Source organism: Gavia stellata, chromosome 3 (genome assembly GCF_030936135.1).
Source record: "Gavia stellata isolate bGavSte3 chromosome 3, bGavSte3.hap2, whole genome shotgun sequence".
NCBI lineage: Eukaryota > Metazoa > Chordata > Aves > Gaviiformes > Gaviidae > Gavia > Gavia stellata.
In genome coordinates, this window is record NC_082596.1 from 103,837,390 (window position 1) to 103,859,490 (window position 22,101).

General features: G+C 44.5%; 1 protein-coding gene across 2 annotated transcripts in view; it reads right to left on the reverse strand.

The window, feature by feature from the left end:
• NFATC1 (nuclear factor of activated T cells 1) overlaps nucleotides 1-22,101 on the reverse strand; it is a 120,090-nt gene that overhangs the window by 13,334 nt on the left and 84,655 nt on the right. Inside the window, exons 9-10 of one of the 2 annotated variants that reach the window (XM_059815460.1) lie at nucleotides 19,920-20,299; nucleotides 19,613-19,808 (exon numbers count right to left, since the gene is read on the reverse strand). In XM_059815460.1, the coding sequence (XP_059671443.1) occupies nucleotides 19,613-19,808; nucleotides 19,920-20,299 (576 nt within the window). Of the gene's footprint in view, nucleotides 1-19,612; nucleotides 20,300-22,101 lie in introns of both variants that reach the window. The other variant, XM_059815459.1, reaches the window with a different exon arrangement.

Here is a 22,101-nt window from a genome sequence, read left to right on the forward strand (position 1 = left end):
GGTGCTCTCCCCAGCACAGAAGACGTAGCTGTGAAAACAACCGTGTCCAGACAGTTGCTGGACTCCAGTACTCCTCGGATGCTAAAAGCGCCTTACAGCAAACGTCTCAAATTAGAGCAGCTGGAAGAATACTCTTATTTGTACATGGTCCCAGTGCGACAGAGCTGCCAACACGGCAAAATGTCTTTTCCTCTTTTCCCCTCTCCCACATGCTGTGTTAAGCTGCAGAATGGCTCCTTAGGCTGGACTGACAGAGCAACGTCAACAGAAAAAACACCAGATACGGCTGCAAAAATTCAGTAAGAATCACAGCCGGGCTCCCAGGGAAGAAGAAACCTTCTCCCTGGCAGCAAAATGCTTGACACAAGAACCGTGCCGAAGCTCACGGTGCTCTCCACTAGAGAGGAAATTTATTCTGCCCCAAGAATGAAGCGCGGCAAACCTGCGGCCAGCACTGGAGAACTAGGAAAAAGGCACTTGAGAAACAGGCGTACAACACTCATCTCTCAAGCACACTCAAGGACCTGAATTTTTATTCAAAATGTTTGCATTACGTTTTCCAAACAACCACTCGCAATGCGCGACAGACTTCTTTTCTGCCTCTTTTTGAGTACTTGGACTCCAAAACCCTCACTTCTCGATAGCTGAGAAATGACAGGGTGCTTCCACGGCCCAGGCTGTGATCTGGCAGCACATCCAAACTCCAGTAGGAATTTGGCCTGCACTTTGAGAGGTGCTCCAGGCAACGAAACGAGTGGAAGAGCTTTAACAGTAATTCAAGAGTAGCTTTAAAAAATTTATTGATGCTACAATGAAGAAAACTGGCTGCTTACGTGAGATTCAGTCCGGTCAAGCCAGCCAATTCAGATCAGGAGGCGAACGCACGGAGCCCAACGCTGCGGCTTTGGAAAATCCACACAACACCACGTTGCTCGGAGGGACAGGCGGCTCCCCACTCCCCAGGGAGCGCAGCCAGAACATGCAGACCCCGGGACCTAGCTGGGGGCACGCAGATGTGCAACAGCTGGCTCAGTCTTCAGAAGCATCCTTGTGACGGGGGCATGGACGCCACCCAGCAAGCGTTCTCAGCTCTCACCGAAGATCCTGGGAGCGCAACACTTTTCAGGCTGGGGCCTTAGGGACAGTAAAGGGCATTTCACCGATGCGATGGAAGAAAAAAAAGTTAAGCGCAACAAAGGTTTTGGTGAAAGGCTGCGCAAGCTGATTGTTGTTTGCTCCACGCAACAGCCTTTCTCGTGCACCACACCTTTTGTAAAACAGAGTTACATGAAACAAATTATCATCTCCACCAGCTTCCGTCTACACACATTTCTGAAATACTTTCATTCCAAACTGTTTTGAGAGGAAACATTATAAAGAATGGAAACCTGGCAATTAATCGGATGGAAACCTCTGTTTCCATTTTACAGAATAGGAAAAAAAAAAAGAGAATTATAAAAAGAATACCCAGCATTAACTGCTAAGTAGGGAGATGAAAGATAAGCAGAGGCTAGTGACTGGAAGCACTCGTGCACTGCTTGCATTTACCTGCATTTGGACATGGTTCTGAAGGGTGGGTCAGACCCCTGTTTGCCGTTCTCATTCAAAACCACATAAACACCAAGTTAGGAACTGGGTTTCGACAGATGAAAATTCTATTTTCTTAAAAACTCACAAAATAAATACCTTGAATTTTTTTTCCAAAGTACGGACGAAAGGCTCTTCTGGTCAAGACACAGAGCAAATATTTACAGGTGCTGGGGAGACACCATTTCCTCCCTTTAGGCTTCAACCTAGTGTCTGCCACATAATTTTATCCATTCAATGATATTTTTTTTTTCCAGACATCTGCCAAGAGGAAATAACTTTGCTGTATTGGGAGTCTGGGAATCCTAGAAAACAATCTTAAATCCATAAAATAATTGAAGTGCAGTTTTACTGAGCTGTTCAGTTCGATTCTGATTTTTATTACAATGTCAACAAGAGTTTAATTTGTTTTAAAGTTTAGGTTCTTAAATCTGAGTGATATACGGTAGTTTACAGCTTGCTGGCAACAGCTACTGTGGAAAAAAAAATGGAAAGTGCATATAAAGGCGGTTCTAAGTTTGACATTGTGAAAGCGGGGAGCAGTGCCAAGAGCAGCAAACAGCATGGCTTTCCCAATCCTGGCTGGCTTCAGGGACCGCTTGCTATTGACATCAGTCGCTATGGGATACATTTCCCTGCTCTAACAAATCTCATCTGGAGCCTGTAATTAAAAAAGAAATGTCTCAAAGTGTAATTTCTTTCCCTAAAACATTTACAGATGTTAACTAGATTGCTAATGGTGTGAGATGTCTGTGGGCGGACGTCTTCCTCCTTATCTGCTGTGTCAAAGAGGAAGATTTCTTTATTAAAACCAGTTCTAAAGGTAGTATCTTTTCCGTGTATGTCTTTGTGTATGGGGGTGGTGGTGTCTTTTTTTCGAAACCGCTTGCTGAACTGAAAGGTTTGGAGGTGTTTTTCTTTATCGCTTCTTCTTTTTTTCTTTTCTTTTAGAAGTCACCTCTAGAGTGAGGCTGATTTAAAAGGTATTCAAAGGGGCTAAAAATGTCTTTGCTTAGCAGATTAAGAAGTATCCCACCTGAGCTGTAAAATTATAATAACAATAATAACAATAGCGGTAGTAATAATAATAATAGTAGTAGTAGTGATGTAAGTGTCTTGCTCCAGTGACTTTCCACCAGTACCTTTGGCTGGCGCCCTTTGCTAAGGCTGCTAAAAGCATTTACAGAGCCCGCCGGACGACCGGGTAAGCTGATCTGCTTTAGGCGCACATCAGACACGAGAAGGGAGAGCGTGAAAAAGGGACAAGCTTTTAGAAACCCCTGTCCCCGGGGAGGCGAGAAGGGGTTTTCTCGGCTGGCGAGGGAGGGTGCCGGCAGCAGCGCCTGCTGACGCGGGGCTGCCCACGTGCTGGCCACAGCTCCGCTCCCAGCCAAGCGCTCCCCGGCTCGCACGGCCGCGTCGAGCATCTTCCCGTTAGCCTGCAGAAGGGGACGGCTAAAACTCTTCTTCCTGACACACGCAGCCCAGACACAGTTGTCAGCTTGGGCCTTTCCCCCCGCCAACAACCCCCCGCCTCCCTTTTTTGGGTTTTTTGTTTTTTTTTTTTTTTCAACCGGCTTTGATTGGAGCCAGAGCCAGGGGTAAATCAGAGGAATTTCTAGATTTTTCTGAGCGCCGTGAGCTCTCGCTGTTTTCCGGTACCTACTTCCTGCCATATCTAAAATAACAGCAGCTGCAGGGGCCTGATAGAGAAGAGCTCCAGGGGACAAATTCTCACAAATGGGGTGGGAAAGAGAAAAAAAAAAAAAGGACAGTTATTAGGGAGCCGATAATGCACAGAGCCAGCATCAGATTCATTGTTGGAGTCGATAGCACTGTAGGCTGTGGATGTTGCTGTCAGAAGAAAACAAATCCTGTAAAATGGCCATGGGAATGATAAGTCTCCATGTTCGCTGGGATAACAGAGGTAGCTTTACAGCACTTGTCCTATTGTATGGAGTATCGTGCCTCGATTAGCTAATGTCTCCGAGGGCCAGATAAGCGAGGATGAATGTTCTGCCCTAGAAGCTTTCATGCTTTCTCTTTGTCACGGCTATCTGTGGAGAGCTGCAACAGAAAGCTCTGCACACATAAAGGAGGTCCCCCGCTTCAGACAAAAACATTACAGAAAATGGAAAGTTGCTGAAATTATCCCATTTTCCGCAGAGAACGCATGGCGCGGCGTTGTCATTGTCTTGTTACAGACACAAGAAAGAGTACAGCAACTCAAGAGACCTCCAAAACGGCACAAAGGGACCCTACATACCTATACGACAACTACTTCAAGAGAGAAATTTCTCTTTCCCACTGGCATAAAGGGGGACAGAAACAGGCACGGTGTATTCACCCAAAACGTACTTATCCACTATTCAACGTGAAAGGACGTAGGGCTCCTTCAGATCCCTTTGGCCGAGGCCTTGTAACCACCGCAAACATTGCTTTCAATATCAGCACACCCGAACAACCGAAGTGAGGGTTCTTAAAACCCTGCAAGGCAGTCACACTGCATGTACACTACAGACAGTATTTCAGATTATTGTATGTGCCGTTAACCTTTATATATTAATGTAATATAAACCTTTACACTTACTTTGGGAACTATAACTTGTGTCTACATCAACTTTTGGGCCCTTAAATTTTTACACAGTATTAGAGATTTTCATTTGTTTTTTTTTTTTTTAACATAGGACTTTTTTTAAGAGCATTAAGTGATAGGTTCCTGTGATTGTAAGTTGGGGCCTGATCCAAAGAGCACAGAAGACAACAGAAGAATTCCTATTCACTTCAATGGGCTTTGCATCAAGTCCTTATTAAACACAGGCAGATACGTAAAGGTGGTCTACAAATGCACAAGGTATAGGTCTGATGGCTTGGCAGGAAAGAATCTGTCACTGCATTGTGAACACTCTATTTTGCTCATTAGTCCCTAAAGAATATTTGAACTGTTTTAATGTTGCTATGCAAAAAAGGCAAGTAGATCTGTTCTCTTATTTTGCCTGAATTTTGGGACACGGTTTAGTGGGCATGGTGGTGTTGGGTTGATGGTTGGACTTGATGATCTTATAGGTCTTTTCCAACTTTAATGATTCTGCGATTCTGCGATACACAACTTCTCCGATGGTAGCAGACTTACTTCTGATTCCTACCACTCACAGAGGACAACCACATTTCTGTGTTTACTTCAGTGTGTTGCCTTTAATGCATATGTGTGTGGGTACAGTTTGGTCCTGGAGCCCTACCCGCTTTCTAGGGAATAGTGAAAAACCATACCCAGGGTTTTAGTAGTATGTGTTTTTTCTTTATTCTAGAGTCTAAACCATTTCTCTAGGCCTAAATATCCTTCCTTTGCTTGAGAACACAGCTCAGCTGCCCATTTTTAATTGTTAAAACAAGATGATGTTAAGCTACTTGGTTCTTCCCATCCCCAAATGAGGCTCCTTAAAACATGAATCATCTTTGGTTCATGCTCAGGTAGTAAGAACTAGAATTACAAAAAGTGGCCAAGTGTAGACAGACTAGACAATATTCTAGCCTAAACTCATAAAACCTAAACTAGTTAAATTATTTTTTTTTACCAAAAAATCACCCTTGACAATATAGTGAATTTGTATTTCTGCAGAAGTAGAATAGTTAGAAAATACGAGGTATTGCCTAATCCTCTTTTAAGCACTGTTATGGCTGTGCTGTATTACATATGCTTACAGAGTAGTACATTTATGGTAAACTGGTTAAGGAATTTGGGAGTAGGGTTAATGAACTTTCCTTTCACACTAGACTAGATCAGATCACAGAAGGAGATCAATCTGCCACGATTCTCAGCTTTTGTTCAAGAAAGGCGAGCACAGCGAAGGTCAGAGACAGACTAAAGAGCAGCACTGCTATTATTTACTGACATGAGACTGGAAAGAATATCACATAGCTACATGGAGCACAGCTTGGACTTTAGACACGTAGGAAAGAATGGTTCATTTTATGCCACTAATCATAGCCAAGGATTAAGGTATTTTGGAAAAGCCCTATTATTTCTCATTCTGCAAACCAGGATTTCATTACTGGTAAATCATGAAATTTATGAAGTCCATTCATACAAATTAATTTCCTGATTTCCATTGGCATGTGAGATACAGCTACATAATATAAATAGAAGCCTGTAAAGGAAAATACACAGAATACACAGAAATGTCTGCTTGTACTTAAGAGTGGGGTAATCTCAAGTTAAGGGCGTAGCTAGAAGAATCGTCCCTGCAGCTAGTACATTCCTTCTCAAATAAACGGGTTAAGGGTTTGAACAGGTAGAAATCAGTGCAGCTGCACTACATCTAGATGGATCTATGCTGACTTACTCTAGTTGTCTCTATCAAGAATAACCAAAGGTAAGTTCTCCCACTCTAAGATTTTCCTTTTGCAGCAGCAATGTAAAATCCAGACGCCTCTTCCACGTTATGAGAAATATTCCTACTTAGACATCTTAAAGAAGAATTCTTGCAACCATTTTAGCGTGTCAAGGTGTGGGGTTTTCCCCTTGCAGTGGTGCTTCCCCTCAATGAAAGTTTTTCGCACGAAATTTATATCTGTCTTCAGACAACTTTCGGAACACTGACATTTTTCAGAAAATAGGCACAGGGAGGCGGTGGCCTGTGTGGCTCAGGGGACCGTGCACAACAGAAAGCATGATACAGCCTCGTCTGGCGTCACGAGCATCTGCCAGCTCCTCCCTGAAACAAGGTCTGAACTGACAGCAGAGAAATTACGTTGGCCGTTGCAGAAGTCTAGATTTCATCATCAGAGAAATCATAAATACAGCCACTGGAACATCAGGTATACGGTTGGCTGATCTCTAACTGGCTGACCAAATGGTTTTAGGGTCACAACTCATGCGATCAGACACAGACAGTCCTGTCTCCTACCACCTTCCTGACTAAAATAAAAAAAAAAAGACAGTAAGTTTGCTTCAAATTTCAAAAGCAGGGGTGTTTTCTTCTGAATATTCACCTAACAACCAAAGAAATGGTCCATTCATTTGTAGATTTCTTGGAAGGAAATCTGGCGTCTCTACCAAAAGTCTGCTCGCTTTTCATACTCTCCTCTGTGCCGAGTGCTTGAATCCGAAATATTCTTTATAATAATAAAGACTACCCCACCGTTAGGTAACTGTACCGTTATACGAGGGCAGAGCGGCTCGCTGGGGCAGAAGGTGCAGCCCGCGTGCAGCAGCCAGCAGGCCAGGGGCTCTGTACCAGATCAGCCAGCGAAGAACTGGATCACGCACAAACACTCCCGTTTTGTTCCTTCTCTGGTTTAAGACGGTGACATTCCCCATAAGAAAATTCAGTGGTAGGGAAGGGTTTAGAGAGGAGTTTTCTCTTTTAGTTGAGCAGATGATTTTATTTTTTTTTTAAGAGTATCCGAGTGATTTTGGTCTGGAAACACTTACAAATTTTTGATGAGACACCATTCAGTCCAGGTGCTTTTCCCAAGTTAATATTAAATATAGCTTTGGAAACTTTGGCAGATGTTCTAATTTTTTCTCGTTCAAATTTTTTTTTTTTGCTACTACTCTGCCTTTATGTAAATAGCTGGCTCTAATTGATTCTTTAATACAGTGATTCATAATGTGTTGCGAATCTTCTGTTAATTTACTTGTGACTCTGTTATTATTTCCCCTGATTTAACACATCCTGTTTTAGAACAGCCGTCGAAATTGATGGAAAATTTTTTCATGGCATTTGGATCACGTCCTAAACGTAATTCGAATGCCATCTTTTGAAAGTTGCAAAGTAAGGGGATTTCCTGTTTTATTCTTCAATCGTATAACCTTGAAAACGAGTTTTTACAAATCCTCCTCTGCCTTGTCAAAGGCTGATCGCTTCCACTCCTTCTAGCAGTACTTTTTCTGGGCAATTTCTAATTAGGGAAGAGCCAACGGAGAGTATTTTCTGATTTTTCTCATTTTTATTGAAAGCCCTCTTACACTGCAAGAGAAGTCTTAAAACCGATGGGAAAATTTCTCACTAAGTTGAGGTGATGTGACTGTATTTACTCAAAGGGCACTTCCCACCCCCTTCTTTTCTACCCTGTTTCTGTGGGTTCTCTACCCAGTGGCAGCACTGAAGCCCCTTCCTCGCTCCGTAGAAAACTTGGCAATAGAGCATGGAAGTAACTCCCGGGGTTATTTGAAGGTCCTGCCCCAGTGAGGCCGGGCCACCGACACCTCCTACCTCCACGCCGTGCGGCCATCTCACTGCAGATCAAGACAGACAAACAGCTGGGCTCCTCTGACTTCAGCTTACTGCTCAGATGCACTCTCTCCTCAGGCATATATAAGTTTAATGAGCGCATCGCTCATTTCATCATCTCCTCTCATTTTTCTCTAGACTCAAATTATTCTGGGGCAAAGTGAGGTATTCTTTAGATACACTTTTCCACGGCAGTCAAATCCTGGGCTTTCACCACTCATTTGTACCATTTCAGTTTTAGACAAACTCCTATCTCTCACACCCACACTCACCCTTTCCCCTCTTCTTCCAAAATTCATCTTTGCTCATCTTTTTTTTATGGGGATGTTATATTTAACCTTCCTCTCATTTCTCTTTTTCTCAAGCCTTCTTTCACTCTAATTACACCACCAGGTAGTTTCGCAGCCATACTCTAAGTCTGAAACTTTAAAATGCTTGCTAACCATGCTACAGCATCATGAGAAAGCTTCTATTTTTTAATATATTTTTATATATATATATAAAATATATACACATTTATAGATGTATATACCCACATGCACTTGCTTGCACTTATCACAGAGGGCCCCGATCCCCCAACTGTGCCAAATCCTTGCCAGGGTGCAGCCCCATGCAGAGCCCTGCTTCGACTGGGGGGCCCGGAGCCCCGTCACACAGATGTGACCCTGCCAGCAAGTACACACCAGCTCAGCCAAGGGCTGTAGTGATCTCTGGACTTATAAACTAGCTACAAAAATAGGGCAAGAAGATGCTTTCACATCAGCGCGTCCTTCCGGCAAACCTTTCCTTGACTTCAGCGTTGCCGGTTCCTCTTTAGGACTTTAGTTTACCATTGAACTGGTGTGAAATATCTGGGATACTGGATTGCAAAAAGCTAAGTCTAGACCCTCTGCGAAGGAGATGGTCACCTTTATCTCTACAATTCTGGCGATATGCCGAACAGGGCAGAAACCAGCAGTTTGTCCGGCAATAGTGGAGGTTTGCAGGTTCCTACCAAGCGGTGATCTGATGCAGTATGTCCAACCGTGAGTCTGTGGTTTAAACAGACTGTAGCGGTGCTTGGCTGGCCTGTAAAGGTCCAGCCTGGGTTTCTGGAAACAGGGGGAGAGAATTCCTGGAAGGTTCTCTGAAGCGGCCATTGCTGCCGTGTTTGTCCACTGATGCAAAAAGCGTAGTCTCCCTGTGGTTGATGGCCCTTTCTGCCCTGGAATCAGTTTTGCTTCTTCTTCTTTTGCAGTGAGGTCTTTCCTCATCCTAACATACTCTCTATGTGGAAGAAAAAATAAGCAAAAATCCCCGAGAACTCTTTCACCATTACCTAGGAACTCAGGGACGGGAGCAGAGCAGCCATCTCCATCACTGGCAGCCCTTCCAGGGCCCCATTTCCAAGAGACCTCATGCAGTGCCGGGGTGATGTACGTCTAAGCAGAGCTTGGACTCATTATATCTTTCTGCAAAACCTGAATTTGCATTACAACAATTCTAGCAACTTCAGGAAGTTCTAGCCTTTGACTGCTAGGGCCCGAGGGACAGCTCTGTACCGTCTCTCGCGCAACGGTTAACAGTTAATGAGTCGGGGAAATTTCTCAGAAGAAAGAAAACAAACAAGAATGTGCGTAATTGAAAAAAATCAGGACCGGTTTCTCTGTTGACCGCTTTCTATAAGACAATTTCACACACAGACATTTTAGATTGAGAAGCACATTTGAATCTCTCAGTACTACTGACCCAGAGACATATTACTGTAAGGAGAAGACGCCTGGAGAAGTTGTTAATGGCTCACGCAGATGCCCTGAGGTGAAAGCCCTCGAGTGAATAGCTGAGTCCAAGCACAGCCTGCAGCATGGTGGAATGCAGAGTTATCACAGGGAAAAAAAAGCCAACTAATAGAGAAGAGATCATCTTTACCACTTGCTTCGGTCTTCCAAAAGAATAGCTGGATAGCAAAAGCTCAGGTGCCTGACAAACGTTCGGCAGCAGTTGCAACTGCAGCTCAGAGCCATGCAGCAGCATGGAGCCCGATTTCGGAGCTGCAACAGGCATTTCAGTTCAGAAACTTAACTGTGCACAACAGAAGCTCCCCAGGATGGGCTTCTCCACCGGACTTCATGTCTCTAAAAGGTTTTACCCAACAGGCACCTGCAGGACTTTCAGAGAAGTCAGTCATGAGTAGAGGAGATGTACATCACTCTCGCCCACCACAACTTCAAAGAAGCAAAAGAATTCGTATACTAAGTCTTATAGCTCATTACATATATGTCTGTGCATGTGCGCACACATATATATGCACACACATACTTTATGTGTGTATGGATTTGCATAAACAGGATAGAAATAAAAGTTAAAGTAAACATTCTTCACTTTTGTACTTTTGGAGGCTTCTCTTGTGATCTCTTGTGACCCAAAATAGCATTTTTTCTACTTTTTAAGTAATTTGCAGAAGATTTTGCTTATGAGGTGGCAATGAAACATGTATTTTCCCTGAAGCACTAGAAAAAGAATGGCCTGCTGCTCCCAGGATATCAAGATTGATTCGTAGTATCTACTGCAATACCTATTCTGCAAGCCCAAAGATACCACAAGAGTTATGAAATGGAAAAAATCTTTAGCCCCAGCGCCCGCAGAAATCTAACATCAAGAGCAATCTGGACAGCACAGACATGAAGAGTCAAACCTTGTCTTCTGCACTCTCATATGGCTGCCGAAGGGCCAAAATTAAGTAGAAAAATCATGCTTTAGTTGTGCAAAGGCGAGGCAAGTGAGGAATGTTCTTGTGCATACATGATGCTTGGATAACATGAGCTGTAACGACATAAGGGCCAAAGAATTTAATCCACTAATTACGGACTTTGATAGCCTGTAGCTTTTCAAGACTGTTCGAGCACTCATATTGCAATTCATGTGCTCAGGGACCATACAGTTTGGGAATTTTGACACACTTGCAGCACCAGCTCACTTGGCCTTCCTGTATTTGTCTTGCAGTTGGCTTCAAAGTCTGCAAAACGTAGGCGACATACGGAGAAAGCAAAGCCTGTAAAGCAGGCAGAGGGCTGGCCCAGCTCCCTGGTTTGCAGACAAGCCCAGCCCAGCTGGCCAAGGAGGAACAGGACCATGGTTTCCCTACTGTATTTCTTACTCACCAATTGTTTCCAGGTATTTTCAATGCCCAGACTTTGCAGGCTTCCTCAGTGACAGGGGAGGAGGGGAACATTTTGAGGGTCTGCTTTTTTTCATAAGCTTCCTCCTAGCCTGGAGATAAGCCTGGTGTGGAAAGCCTGTGCCCCCTTTGGCTGCAATCAGCGTCAGCTCCTTGGAGAGGAGGAAAGACCAGGAGCCAGGTTATCAAGCAGCCCGCTCTCGACAGCGATGGTCAAGCCGCTATCAGGCCCACGACCGAGCCCCCCAGCTGTCCGGCAGACGCAGATGAAACAACTGTGCCGCGCAGAAATCTGCTAGAAAAGACTCCCTCTCCGCCTGTCCATCAGCGACCAGATTCCAATGAATGCGGCTATTATGCGTTTTAACTACCAGCCCTACGCCTGGTCCCGTTCCCAACAAACCCAAAGGGAACGGTGTTATTGACTCAAGCGGGAGCAGAGGCAGGCCCTTCACCGCTCCGCGATCTAGCAACACGACAGCTTGCAAGCGCCGAGCCAAGAGCGCCGTACGTGAAGTCGGGCAGTTTACTCATGAGAGCGCTTCCTCTGACACGTAGGTGTTTGCTGGGCTGAGCCGGCGGCTCGCTTCAGCCCCGCTCTGCCGAGATGCAGCAGGGTTCTGAGTGATACTCGGCTCCCCGGAGAAGAGGGGTTCTCTAAAACGACTTCCCCAGGCCAGGACGGGTTCAGGACACGAGAGCACGGAGGCCGTACACGAGCCACGTGGCCCCACCTGACCGGCTAGCACTGCACAGCTCAGCAGAAACGTTTCAAACAAACAACATATTCCTAAAATGAATCGCATCGGAACAAAGCTTTCTCATGAAGCTTGTGCTTCTGCAAGCCGCATATTTTCCTTGGCACTCCTCCAGGCTTAAAAGCAGATGTAAATGTTACCAAGGCTGAGATACAGCAACTTCTTCTCCCCCGATCGCCAAGGAAAACTTGCAGAAAATAACCCGCAAGACCTTTACCATTTGAAACAGCAATGCCAACAGCCATTACTCTGGAAATAGGAGGATGAATCAGGCATGGGAGTGAGAAGCGACTTCTTCTCCGGCTAACTGCGCAGCCACTAGCAGGGCTGCAGCGTGAAGCTGCCTCTTAGCCGAAAAGAGGGGGTGCAACGCGGCTGCAGCCGAACGCTTAACGACTCAAAATGCTGAACGCGAAGGTGCGCGTGCAGATGCACATCAAGCAAGTGCTGGGTGTGAGACACTAAAAATACTCTTCGAGTATCAAAACATTGCAAAGCACTGATTTCTGCAGCTTTCCCACCGCTTGGCCAGCCTCCTGCTCCCTCCGGCAGTGTCTGCCATGGCTGAATGAGGGTGGAGGCACTCGGGACTTCTCTGAAGGGGCCGACCACTTCCTTGGAAGCCAGAGACTCAAGGACCTCCCTGGAAATCGAAGTGCTGATGTTAGAAGAAAGCAAAGTTCGCTGCCAGATTTCACAGCATGCTGCAGCTAAGAGGCAGGCAGGTCTGCTCTGTGGGCAACCGCACTCCTGGGACTGGAGAAGACCAGGAGTGACACCTCGCCTGGTCCGCTGCTCTTCTCGGGGTTTTCTTCTGGTGGGCCTCCAGGGAGAGCCAATCCAGCAAACCCGCTAGAAACAGCAAAACCCGATCCTGCGGCTCTGCGGTTTCGCGTAACAGGATACCCCTCAAACCCAGACGTGCAAGTCCACCGAAGGTCTGACTCGAACGCATTACTTCAGTCCTCCCTTACTCATCGCGTACAACCCAAGCCCCAAATGTTAACGACTCAGCATGTTTTATCACAGTAGCATGTACACTTTCAATCATCATTAGAGACGAGGAGGGTCTAGGCTCAGGCACCCCGCCAGATGAAGTAAAACTTTCCATGAGGAAAGCTATTTGTTTTCTCCCAGAGCCGCGAGGCTTGGCCAAGAGGGAGGGAGGGAAAAGCTCGCCCAAGCCAGACCGAAGTGTAGACAGTGTTACTGGACTTTGCAGACTACCTGCGTGTTGTTCTAATGACATCTGGACTACTGGAAATCACCGAGTGCACTCAGGAGTTTTCAAAGGCATAATTGTGGCAGCAGCAGACTAAACTTAAAGCCTCGAGAGCCAATCGCTTTAATCATGAAGCTGAGATGTATGAAAAAGGATACATTTCAGCAAAAGAATAATTCTGTCTGCTATGGTTCCTGTTCAAATAAACTATATCACCAAACCACGTGCGTTTGAAGCATATAGAGGAGTGAAAAAAAGAACATATGGTTTCGAGGCAAAAAACCTTCATATATACTCTATAGGAGATATATGGACTTGTCAGACATCTAACAGTTCAACACTGTAAGCAATTCATGGGAATGACATTAGCAATAGCTCATATTACATCCAGGAGTTACAGCTTTTACTGCAAAAGTTATTTTTAAAAGAGCCATGTTTAAAATGAAATGGCTGGCAGGGCTGCAGCTTTCAGTAACACTTTACCTGTGGTTTTGCCACTTTTACATACTTATTGGGGGCTTAATGCTCCCAATTTACCTTTTCAGAGTAAAATAAAAGTCGCAATGAGGGCATTCATTGGCCTGGTGCTATAAAACTCACAGCTGTGCAAAGACAATCACTAGAACAAAAGCCTCCTTGTTTTAAAAAAGATGATGATGTGGTTCTGATACTTTGTTAGCCACATATCTAAACATCAGATACCTTCGTTTACAGCCTATGTATTTTCATCTTACTACACAAAGATTTATAGATCCAATCAAGTCAAGACCAGGACAGAGACCTTTATGAAAACGTCCATGTGGAGAGGAGGAGGCTGAATTAATATACGAAGCTTCAGAAAAGTGATCTGTCTTTCAGATATTGTTATTCCAGTTCTGGCTCCTACACAGGAATCGGGGAGTTCTGGGAAACAGTTTTTTCAACGGCGGGTGGAACCCTGGCCCTGCTGCCGGCAACGGGAGCGTGCCGCCGATTTCAACGTGGCTGGGACTGCATCTCAAAACTTGAGATTAGAACCCAGGCAAAGCTCGAAGAAGCCGAGATCTTCTTCAGCTTCAGTGCTCAAGCACACCCTGATTAAAGAATCCTCCAGGATGCTGCTTTGCTTTCAGTTAAAAACTGCTTTTGTCAAGTTCTGTGCTTTAATATATACCAAATGGGATCACAGCGTGTGTAATACACCTTGAAATCTGCTGAGAACATAAAGTCATACGTTTTTTCCGGTTGGTACCAATGTGTTTCCCCCTTGCTTTTTCGAAATAGCTTCATTTTCATCTGTAATGAAAACTACCTTCTTTGATGTTTCTAACGGCAGGAAACGATTTCACAACTGAGTGTCATTCTGCTGCAGGTAAAAAATGTAATAGCTTGTGGGAGTGCCAGTTACAACCCAAAAAATGTTTCTTGGCATTCGCGTGCCTAATTGAACTCTCTCCATCCCAGTGAAATAAAAGATTTGGAGCTCAGTTCTGTGTTCCACCCAGGCTACACTAGGTCCAGGAAAGGGAAACGCGGATAAGGAAGGTGACTTCAAGTCACCTTTAGCATCTCCCATTGTGATCCTGGCCAGTTCCCAGCTGCCTGAACATCCTGAAAGCTGTGTGAACTCCCACTCCACTGCCTCTGGCTCAGGGTTTCTTCTACCGCAAAGAAAAGCAGTTAAAATTTGGAAAAATTATCTGAGCTGCCCTGGTCAACAGAAAAGAAGCAGGATTAGTTCAAGAGCAGACTAGCACAGCTTTTGACCCAAGTCCTAGTTAGAGGGCCGGGGAGAGGAGCACGTTCAGAAGTGAGATATAAATTAGGTCAAGTTTCACATCCCCTGGAGAGAACGACTGGTTCAAGGGACCAGGAAGAGTTCCCATCAGCTCGTAGCTTCCCCAAACCGGCCATCTCTTTGGGCAATGCCAATTCCACTTCGCGCCTCAAAGGGCTGTACAGCGCATTAGACTCATCGATCCCCAAATGAAATGCTTCCTCTTAAAAGCAATTACTGCATGGACTTGTACCAAAGAGGTCCCTCAAGCCTGCCTGTCTAAGGGTGTCCATGAGCTCCACCACCCCGCCACCCCACACCACTCCCAGGTTAGATCTGAAAGGGGAAGGCCACGTAACCTTCACTGTCTAAGGCAGGGATGGCACCGGCACGTGGAGCCAGCGTTAGCCCTGGCGTGGTCTGCCGGGGTGCCCCACCACCCTACACGTTGCTGCAAGAACTTCTGGCGGGGAGGACAGGAGACACCCCCTCTCCCGCTGCAAAGGACCGTGGGCTCCCGCAGAGGACCAAAAGCAGGCATGGATGTCACATTTCAACCTCTTTTAATCAAATCTCGCTGTGAAAGCAGCAAAGGGAGTCAGCCATAATCTTTGTTAGGAGGTTGAACTCAGAATTATTTGAAACAAGTGCTGGTATACAAGCCAGCACTTTCAATATCAAGAGCATAGCCATAATATATCAGGTATCACTTTACGGGGTGAGTTTTCAATGCGTTCTACATGTTGAATCATATATTCACATACTGAAAGGGACAGCACATTTAATGAGTAGCCCAGGTGGCTACTGTAGATTTTGATTTAAAACAAGACTGCCAAGACCAAAACTTCTTTGCCAAAATGGAAGTCTCTTTGGGTGCTCCCTTTATATCGCTTCAGCTGCCCACCATTACCAAAGCAGAAAAATGTCATATACAGGATATATATTTATATAAACTCACTGACTGTTTTTTTCCATCTATACTCTGCAGTATAGATAGTCTATATTTGGAGATACTCCAGATCAAAAAGAATGAATATTGCTTTGATCCCATAAGCTGATACCTAAGAATTTCTGGTTATACCTGGTCCAAGATTGCTACATGTATATTAGATACATACACCAAACCTCACCAAGGTGGTCAACAAGCAAGCAAAATTTTACCAAATATCATCTGGCATAACCAGTTAGATATTTTGTTTTTCTGATAGTCCTGTAAGTGTATTAGATGTCTATGCCTCACGCTTCATAAGTACTTTCAGGTAAAACTGGAGGTATTAAATAGCTACAAGACACCATGAAGATACACTTTTTTAATGGAGTGATGCTTTGAGAACTTAGTTCTTAATGTCATTAAAATATTTCATTACTTTTAAATTACTTTAATTTTTACTTTAATTACTTTAAATTACTTTACTGAGGGAAAGAGTTGGTATACTTAGAGTAGCAGGCAGGGAAAGCAGTCAAGTGCATCTGACCTCTCTCTGCCTTTCATACTGATCACAGGTGCAAAGATTGAAACAATACTGAAAAAAAGTTTAAATTGTGCTGTATGAAGGGATCTGAACTGAATCAGTGAGACAACAAATCATAAAAAAGTAGAGAAGCAATCTATTTTGAAAAAAGAGGAGCAACTGTCCTTACTCAAGGGTATGATTTGATACTCTGGTTTTCAGAGTATGATCATGAAGCACAGCTATCCCACCCTCTCCTCCAACAACGAAATCACTTAAGGATGGATGATACTAACAAGAAACAATGGCGAGGGCTTAAAAGTTCCTATTCCCAAAAAAATCAAGCACATGAAAAATGAGTTGCTCCTATTTGGTATGAGGCACTCTGCAGAACCATTCTCCCTTATTCCACAGTTCTGTCTGAATAAAATGGCACCAGGCACAAAGGCACTGCATATGGGGAGTGCTTTGCCTTTTCCATGCGGATCTCGGTGAACAGCATCTACCGAGACACCAGCAGCGATTACTGGTGGTTTCCAGGCAGTCACTGTAGTGGCCAAACTGCCCTTTGAGACTGCGTGAGGCAGCCCAGATGTCATCCTTCCGTAACTAGTAGGTGAGCACGAGAAGGGGATTTTTTACCGAGACAGGATGAGTTGATTAGATAGTCGCTGGGGAGGATAAGGTGACATCAGATGTGGCTTCAAGTCACACTTACTCTGGCCTATGGGTGGGCTGCTGCCACCCGGAGCGGTCCCGCTGCTCTCCTTGAGCCGCAACAACAGGCTTCCTGCCCCTCTCGTGGGCTGGACACAGCTATTGGACCCGGGGGATGTGGTTCCATGAGCCGACCCAGTGGAAAACTACGTGGGTTTTGCTATTTTTGGCAGGTTAATTTTCCATGAGCCTGCTCTGCTGCTCCATAATCAATTGATATGACTCAAAGGAAGCAGCAAGAACATGTGGCTAAGGGCAAGATGGATCAAGGCCACCCTTTCCATGGGAGCCTGCGGTTACATCAGATTAAATGTAACGTGAAACCAATGTCCGCGCTGGTGGTGGTGAGGCTGCCTCCATGACATGCGTATAGCATAGACCTAAAGGGGCTTCCAGCCTGACTCATAGCTTCGTGCTCCTGTGCTGTGTGGCTGAGGCATGCCGGGGCTCTACGTGGTTTGAACAGACGGTCTTGGCCAGCACAAGTCCCCCAAGACAGGCTTCCAGCCTTTAGCCCCCCTGACACATATTTTCTCTCTCAAATACTGAGACAAATAAGAAGACAGTAGTAGTCCCCTCCTGATTTCTACTAGGGCTTCATTTTGTGGAGACAAAACATAGAGTGGATGACCTTTCCTTCAGGCAGTGAGATAAGGCATAGATAGGAAAGGGCAGCCCACGTGGGTTACGCTCCACCAGTGTGACCCCTGAGACAAACCTAAATATCAGTTTAGACATAGAAAAGGGACTTCCTCTGGTTACCATTTCTGATTACCACCCTTGGAGGGAACCGGTGGTGTTTAATTTTTTGGAACTACATAAGTTAGGTTTTTTCTGTTCTATATTGTTACCATGACTGTTATGTCTATGAATTCTTTCTTGGTCTATAGCTCTTGTGGTCAGCCACAGAACGATTCTGATAGCCTGCCGGATGCCAAAGGGAAGTACATCTGGATTTGGCTAGCTGAAGAGATCTTCAAAGTCAACTTTAAGCATCAGTGCAGATGTACATGGTGGCTTCTACAATTACTTCTGATTATCTGTCAGAGGACTGGTGTGCGTGTGTGTCCACAAGAGGGGATGGAAGAGAGATGGGGGTAAAGACAAAACCATTTATGCTTTGTCAGAGAGAATGAGCATTGCTGAAAAAACAAACATCTCTCTCGGACCATGTGGTAGCAAAGTTCCTCTGTGCCTCCAGGAGAAACCTGAAGTAGACATGGCTGAGGAGCTTCACCCTTCATCCCTGAGCTGCAGTCCCATCTCACCAGCAGACACCAGCCAAAGGCAGCTTTCAACGTGCTGTCAGAGAAGCGGTTGCTGGATTTTGGAGAGGTGAGGCAGAAAGACTGCCCATTTCTTGTGCTTATCTAGAAAGACAGCTATAGACTAGGTTTAGATTTTATCTGTATCCTCTTCCTTCCATAGATAACTTCTGGTTTCTCTCAAAACCAAAATTTGAGCATGGCTTTTTGTTTTAGCTTGTGTACATTTCTTGTTTGGTTTGTTGAAATCTTGCTCCTTACAGCATAGATGTGCGCTAAAAACGCATGCTACAGGAAGAAAACCTTGTCACAAAAGATGAGTTGTGCAAAACTTTAGTGAACTGAACTCCTAATTAGGAAAAATTCCTTAGACCTCTCTATCATGTAACCAATCATAACTTCTGTTGAGAAAAATAATTTTCCTAGAGTTGAAACGCAAAAGGCTGCTGCTACTCAAGCTCCAAAACATTCATTTGTAATCCTGATTCAGTGAGTATCATGCTGTTTAAAATAGAATGACTAAATGTCCTTTTTTTAAAAACACTGCAATGGATTGTCTTTAAATTCGCCCTGAAAGACAATCACATTCACCTTGGCACCAATTAGTTTCAAGGCAGCCATTTCAAAGGCGTTTCTTCTTCAAATAGCGTGGTGTGTTATATAAAGTTATGTGGCTATTGGAAGGGAAATCACGTACTGCATTAAGGTGAGGGTCCAGAATACTACTGGGATACTTAGCAGCAAGTGCTAAATCACAGTTCAGTGAGGTCACATAATCAAATTCCAGATTATCCCTTTTATTACGTTCGACTAATAAATCTTCGGAAACTAGAGCCTGACAAGTTCATCACAGCATTTTAACTTTTCAGTGGTGCGTGTAGAATACATATACATATAGAATCTTACAAAAGCAAAAAAAAAAAAAACCCAAAAAAACCAGCAGCAAGTCCACAATAAGAATGGAAGAAAAAGTAGTCTTAATGTCAGATGCCACTAGACTGAAAAGTTATGCTGAAAGACGTGCCTCCATTTTTAATTTGAACCTTCTCAACTGAAGTAGAGCAGGGTTTTTTTAGTTCCAGTGAACAGATTTGCACATCAGACGTTTCACTGCATTATGGATGGGACAACGTTAAGCATGTTTTCACTGCAGTTCCACAGGTCACTGGCATGGCCATAAGCCACGACCATACGGTTAAGATCATTGCAACATCGCTATCGGTCATGCAGCTAGCTTTACGGTAACTAACAGCATTTAATGCTTCGGTAATACGGTTTCATTATTGCAAATGAAATTAAAAAGCCCTTTCCCATATAGAGACAATCCAAGCAAAAGTCCGCACCATTCCACCAGGCTGTTAATTGAACTTTTTTCCACCAGGATTCAAAAGGAGGAGGGGGTTAAGGGAACTCACTGATATAGCAACATGGCTGAACGCAAACCTATGCTGCGGAAGACTTACCATCATCCAGGTACATCTGGTCCAATTCCTCAGGTTCTCGCTTGATCGTTACAGGAATAGGGGCCAAATTATGATTACTTTCCTCATGCAACTCTGGCAATGACAGTGGTTGGGTTGTTGGAGACTCATTTCTGTGAACCTTCGGCAGTTGCTGCTGCTGTTGACCCATTATGGATGAGTGAGTTGGACTGCAGGACTGCAAATAGGTTGGCTCTTGGGTAACAGATGGAACTGGAGAAGAGGGACTGTTGGGATAAAGTGTTTGTTGATAACCAAGGGGACAGCTACTGCTCAGATGTTGACTCACCTGCGGCTGCAGCATGATGTGAGATGATTGCTCGGGGGAGCTTGGGTGCACAACTATAGACCTTGGCACTTCCTGTATGGTGGGGACACCTCCAGCGGGCTGCTGAAGTCCGAGGTGACTGTGGCCCGGGTTGGGGATGCACTTGTAAGGAGAGGACGAAAGGTCGTGCAGCTTGGGGCTTGCGTTGGGAGAGGGTGACATCACGGCGTTTCTCTGCTGACAGGAGGCAAAGCCAGCCACGAGGCACGAACCAGGATCAGGGGGCATCATGATCTGCTGGCTGTAGTATGGTTTAGAGAGAGGGCTTAAGCCTTGGTTCATTGGTCCACAGGTTTGAGCAGGCTCATAGTCATCTGTGGGTTCTGTTTTTATAATTGGAACTGTTAAAAGAAAAAAAGTTTTAAATAAACATGAGTTGCGTATTGGTATGATCAAGTTGGCTTGTGGCTAGGATACCCTTTGCAAAACAAACAACGTCTTGAATAAGACTCTGTGTGTCTTTTGCCTAGTTCTCCCACCCTATAAAAAAAAATGAATGAGTCATCAGCACAAGAAAGTCACAGCTGGTTCTAATATTGAAAAGGACTATTTTCTTTGGACTCTCCTCCAGCACTAATGTGCTATAAAAATCTATTTGCAAATAGCTGTGCTTCAGTGGAAGCTTTGGACCCAAGGGCTCCATGGATTTGTAGTAATCAAAGCAAGAATTTTAACTTGGATATACTACTGCATTTCTACGGCTACTGATGGCCCATTTGATAAATGTCTGCACATTCGGTAAACTGGAGCATAATAAGGTAGAGATGTGGCCTTCGGAGTTCAGTGAAAGTAAAACTGCAAAGATACATGACAAACTACTATGTACAAGAAGTTTTCAATTATGAGGGTATTTTTGAAAGAGCAGGCTTTGATTTATTTAGTTTTTACATGATTGTGTTTAATCTTACTAACCAGCCAATGGGAGTAAAATATTCAGTAAGTTGCATCCAACTTGCAGTGATTCTCCGTTGGATCCAAACTGCTGATGCCAACTCCTAACAAATGTTAACTCAGTCTCTGGCTACCAAGAAAAACTGACTCCTATTCTAGACCTCTGCTTGCTCTACCCATTGTCCCAAAAGAGGCTTTAATTGGGCTGTCAAGCCATGTCTCTAAATACAACCAGCACAGGGACACAATGACTGTCTATGAGCACCAACTCAGTCATGACAAATGTAGAGCCGCTTTCTCAAATCAGAGAAGAGATCCTTCCTCAAATCAAAGTGTCTTTTTCACATCGGCTTTCTCTCTCAAATCAGAGAGAGGTGCCTTTGCTGCTCCTCCCACAACATATGCAGTGCATAGGTAGAAGACACCCACCTTTTCTATCAGGAAAATTATAAATAATAGGGCCAAGCTAGCCTGTAGATGCATTTTTTCTAGCCAGATGCAACTCCAATCCATACAACAATTGAGTATGGATGCACAGTGGCGTTTATCTTCTTTCCCAAAAAGGGATCCACAGGAACAGCCGTCGCTTGACGGTGCTGTTGGAAATTTGCGGTGACACCAGAGAACATCTTCCAGAATATCAGAATAACTGACCCATTGTGGCACAAAGTTATTAATGAAACATCTTTGCACAACTCAGCTCAGAGCACACGCGTGTTGCCTGAGTGTCTCTGACTGCATTTTTATTCGCGTGTGTTTTACAAACACCCTTACATATTCTCCAGCCATTTACTATGTTCGTGCATGAGTCTTTTGAACCCCTAAAAATGCACATGTGTGCATGTGTACATATAAAACCTCTTTTAACACTCACAAATTTTGCTGCTGGTGAATGCACTTCACTACCCTTGTTTTATAGTCCCCTTGCCTCTTGTTAACTTTGCTCCTTTTATGTTCTTTTACATATAGATGCTTGCAACACTTGTTTCAAGATTTCTAGCACCCCTAGTAAAAACATGTCTATATATGTAACAGATGCGCAGGTGCTGCTCAAGACGAATGTGCTAAGGATAATGGACTGTCATTGGATTCCTCATAATCTTATTTTCACCTGCTCGTGTGCTGCGCACTGGCTAGCGGGGCTACTAATGCATTTGGTTGCAGAGAAGCAGATTCCAGGTTCAGTGACAGCTTTATAAAACCAATATCACACCCTTTATGAAAATGCAAGACCAAAGAAATGCACCTAGAT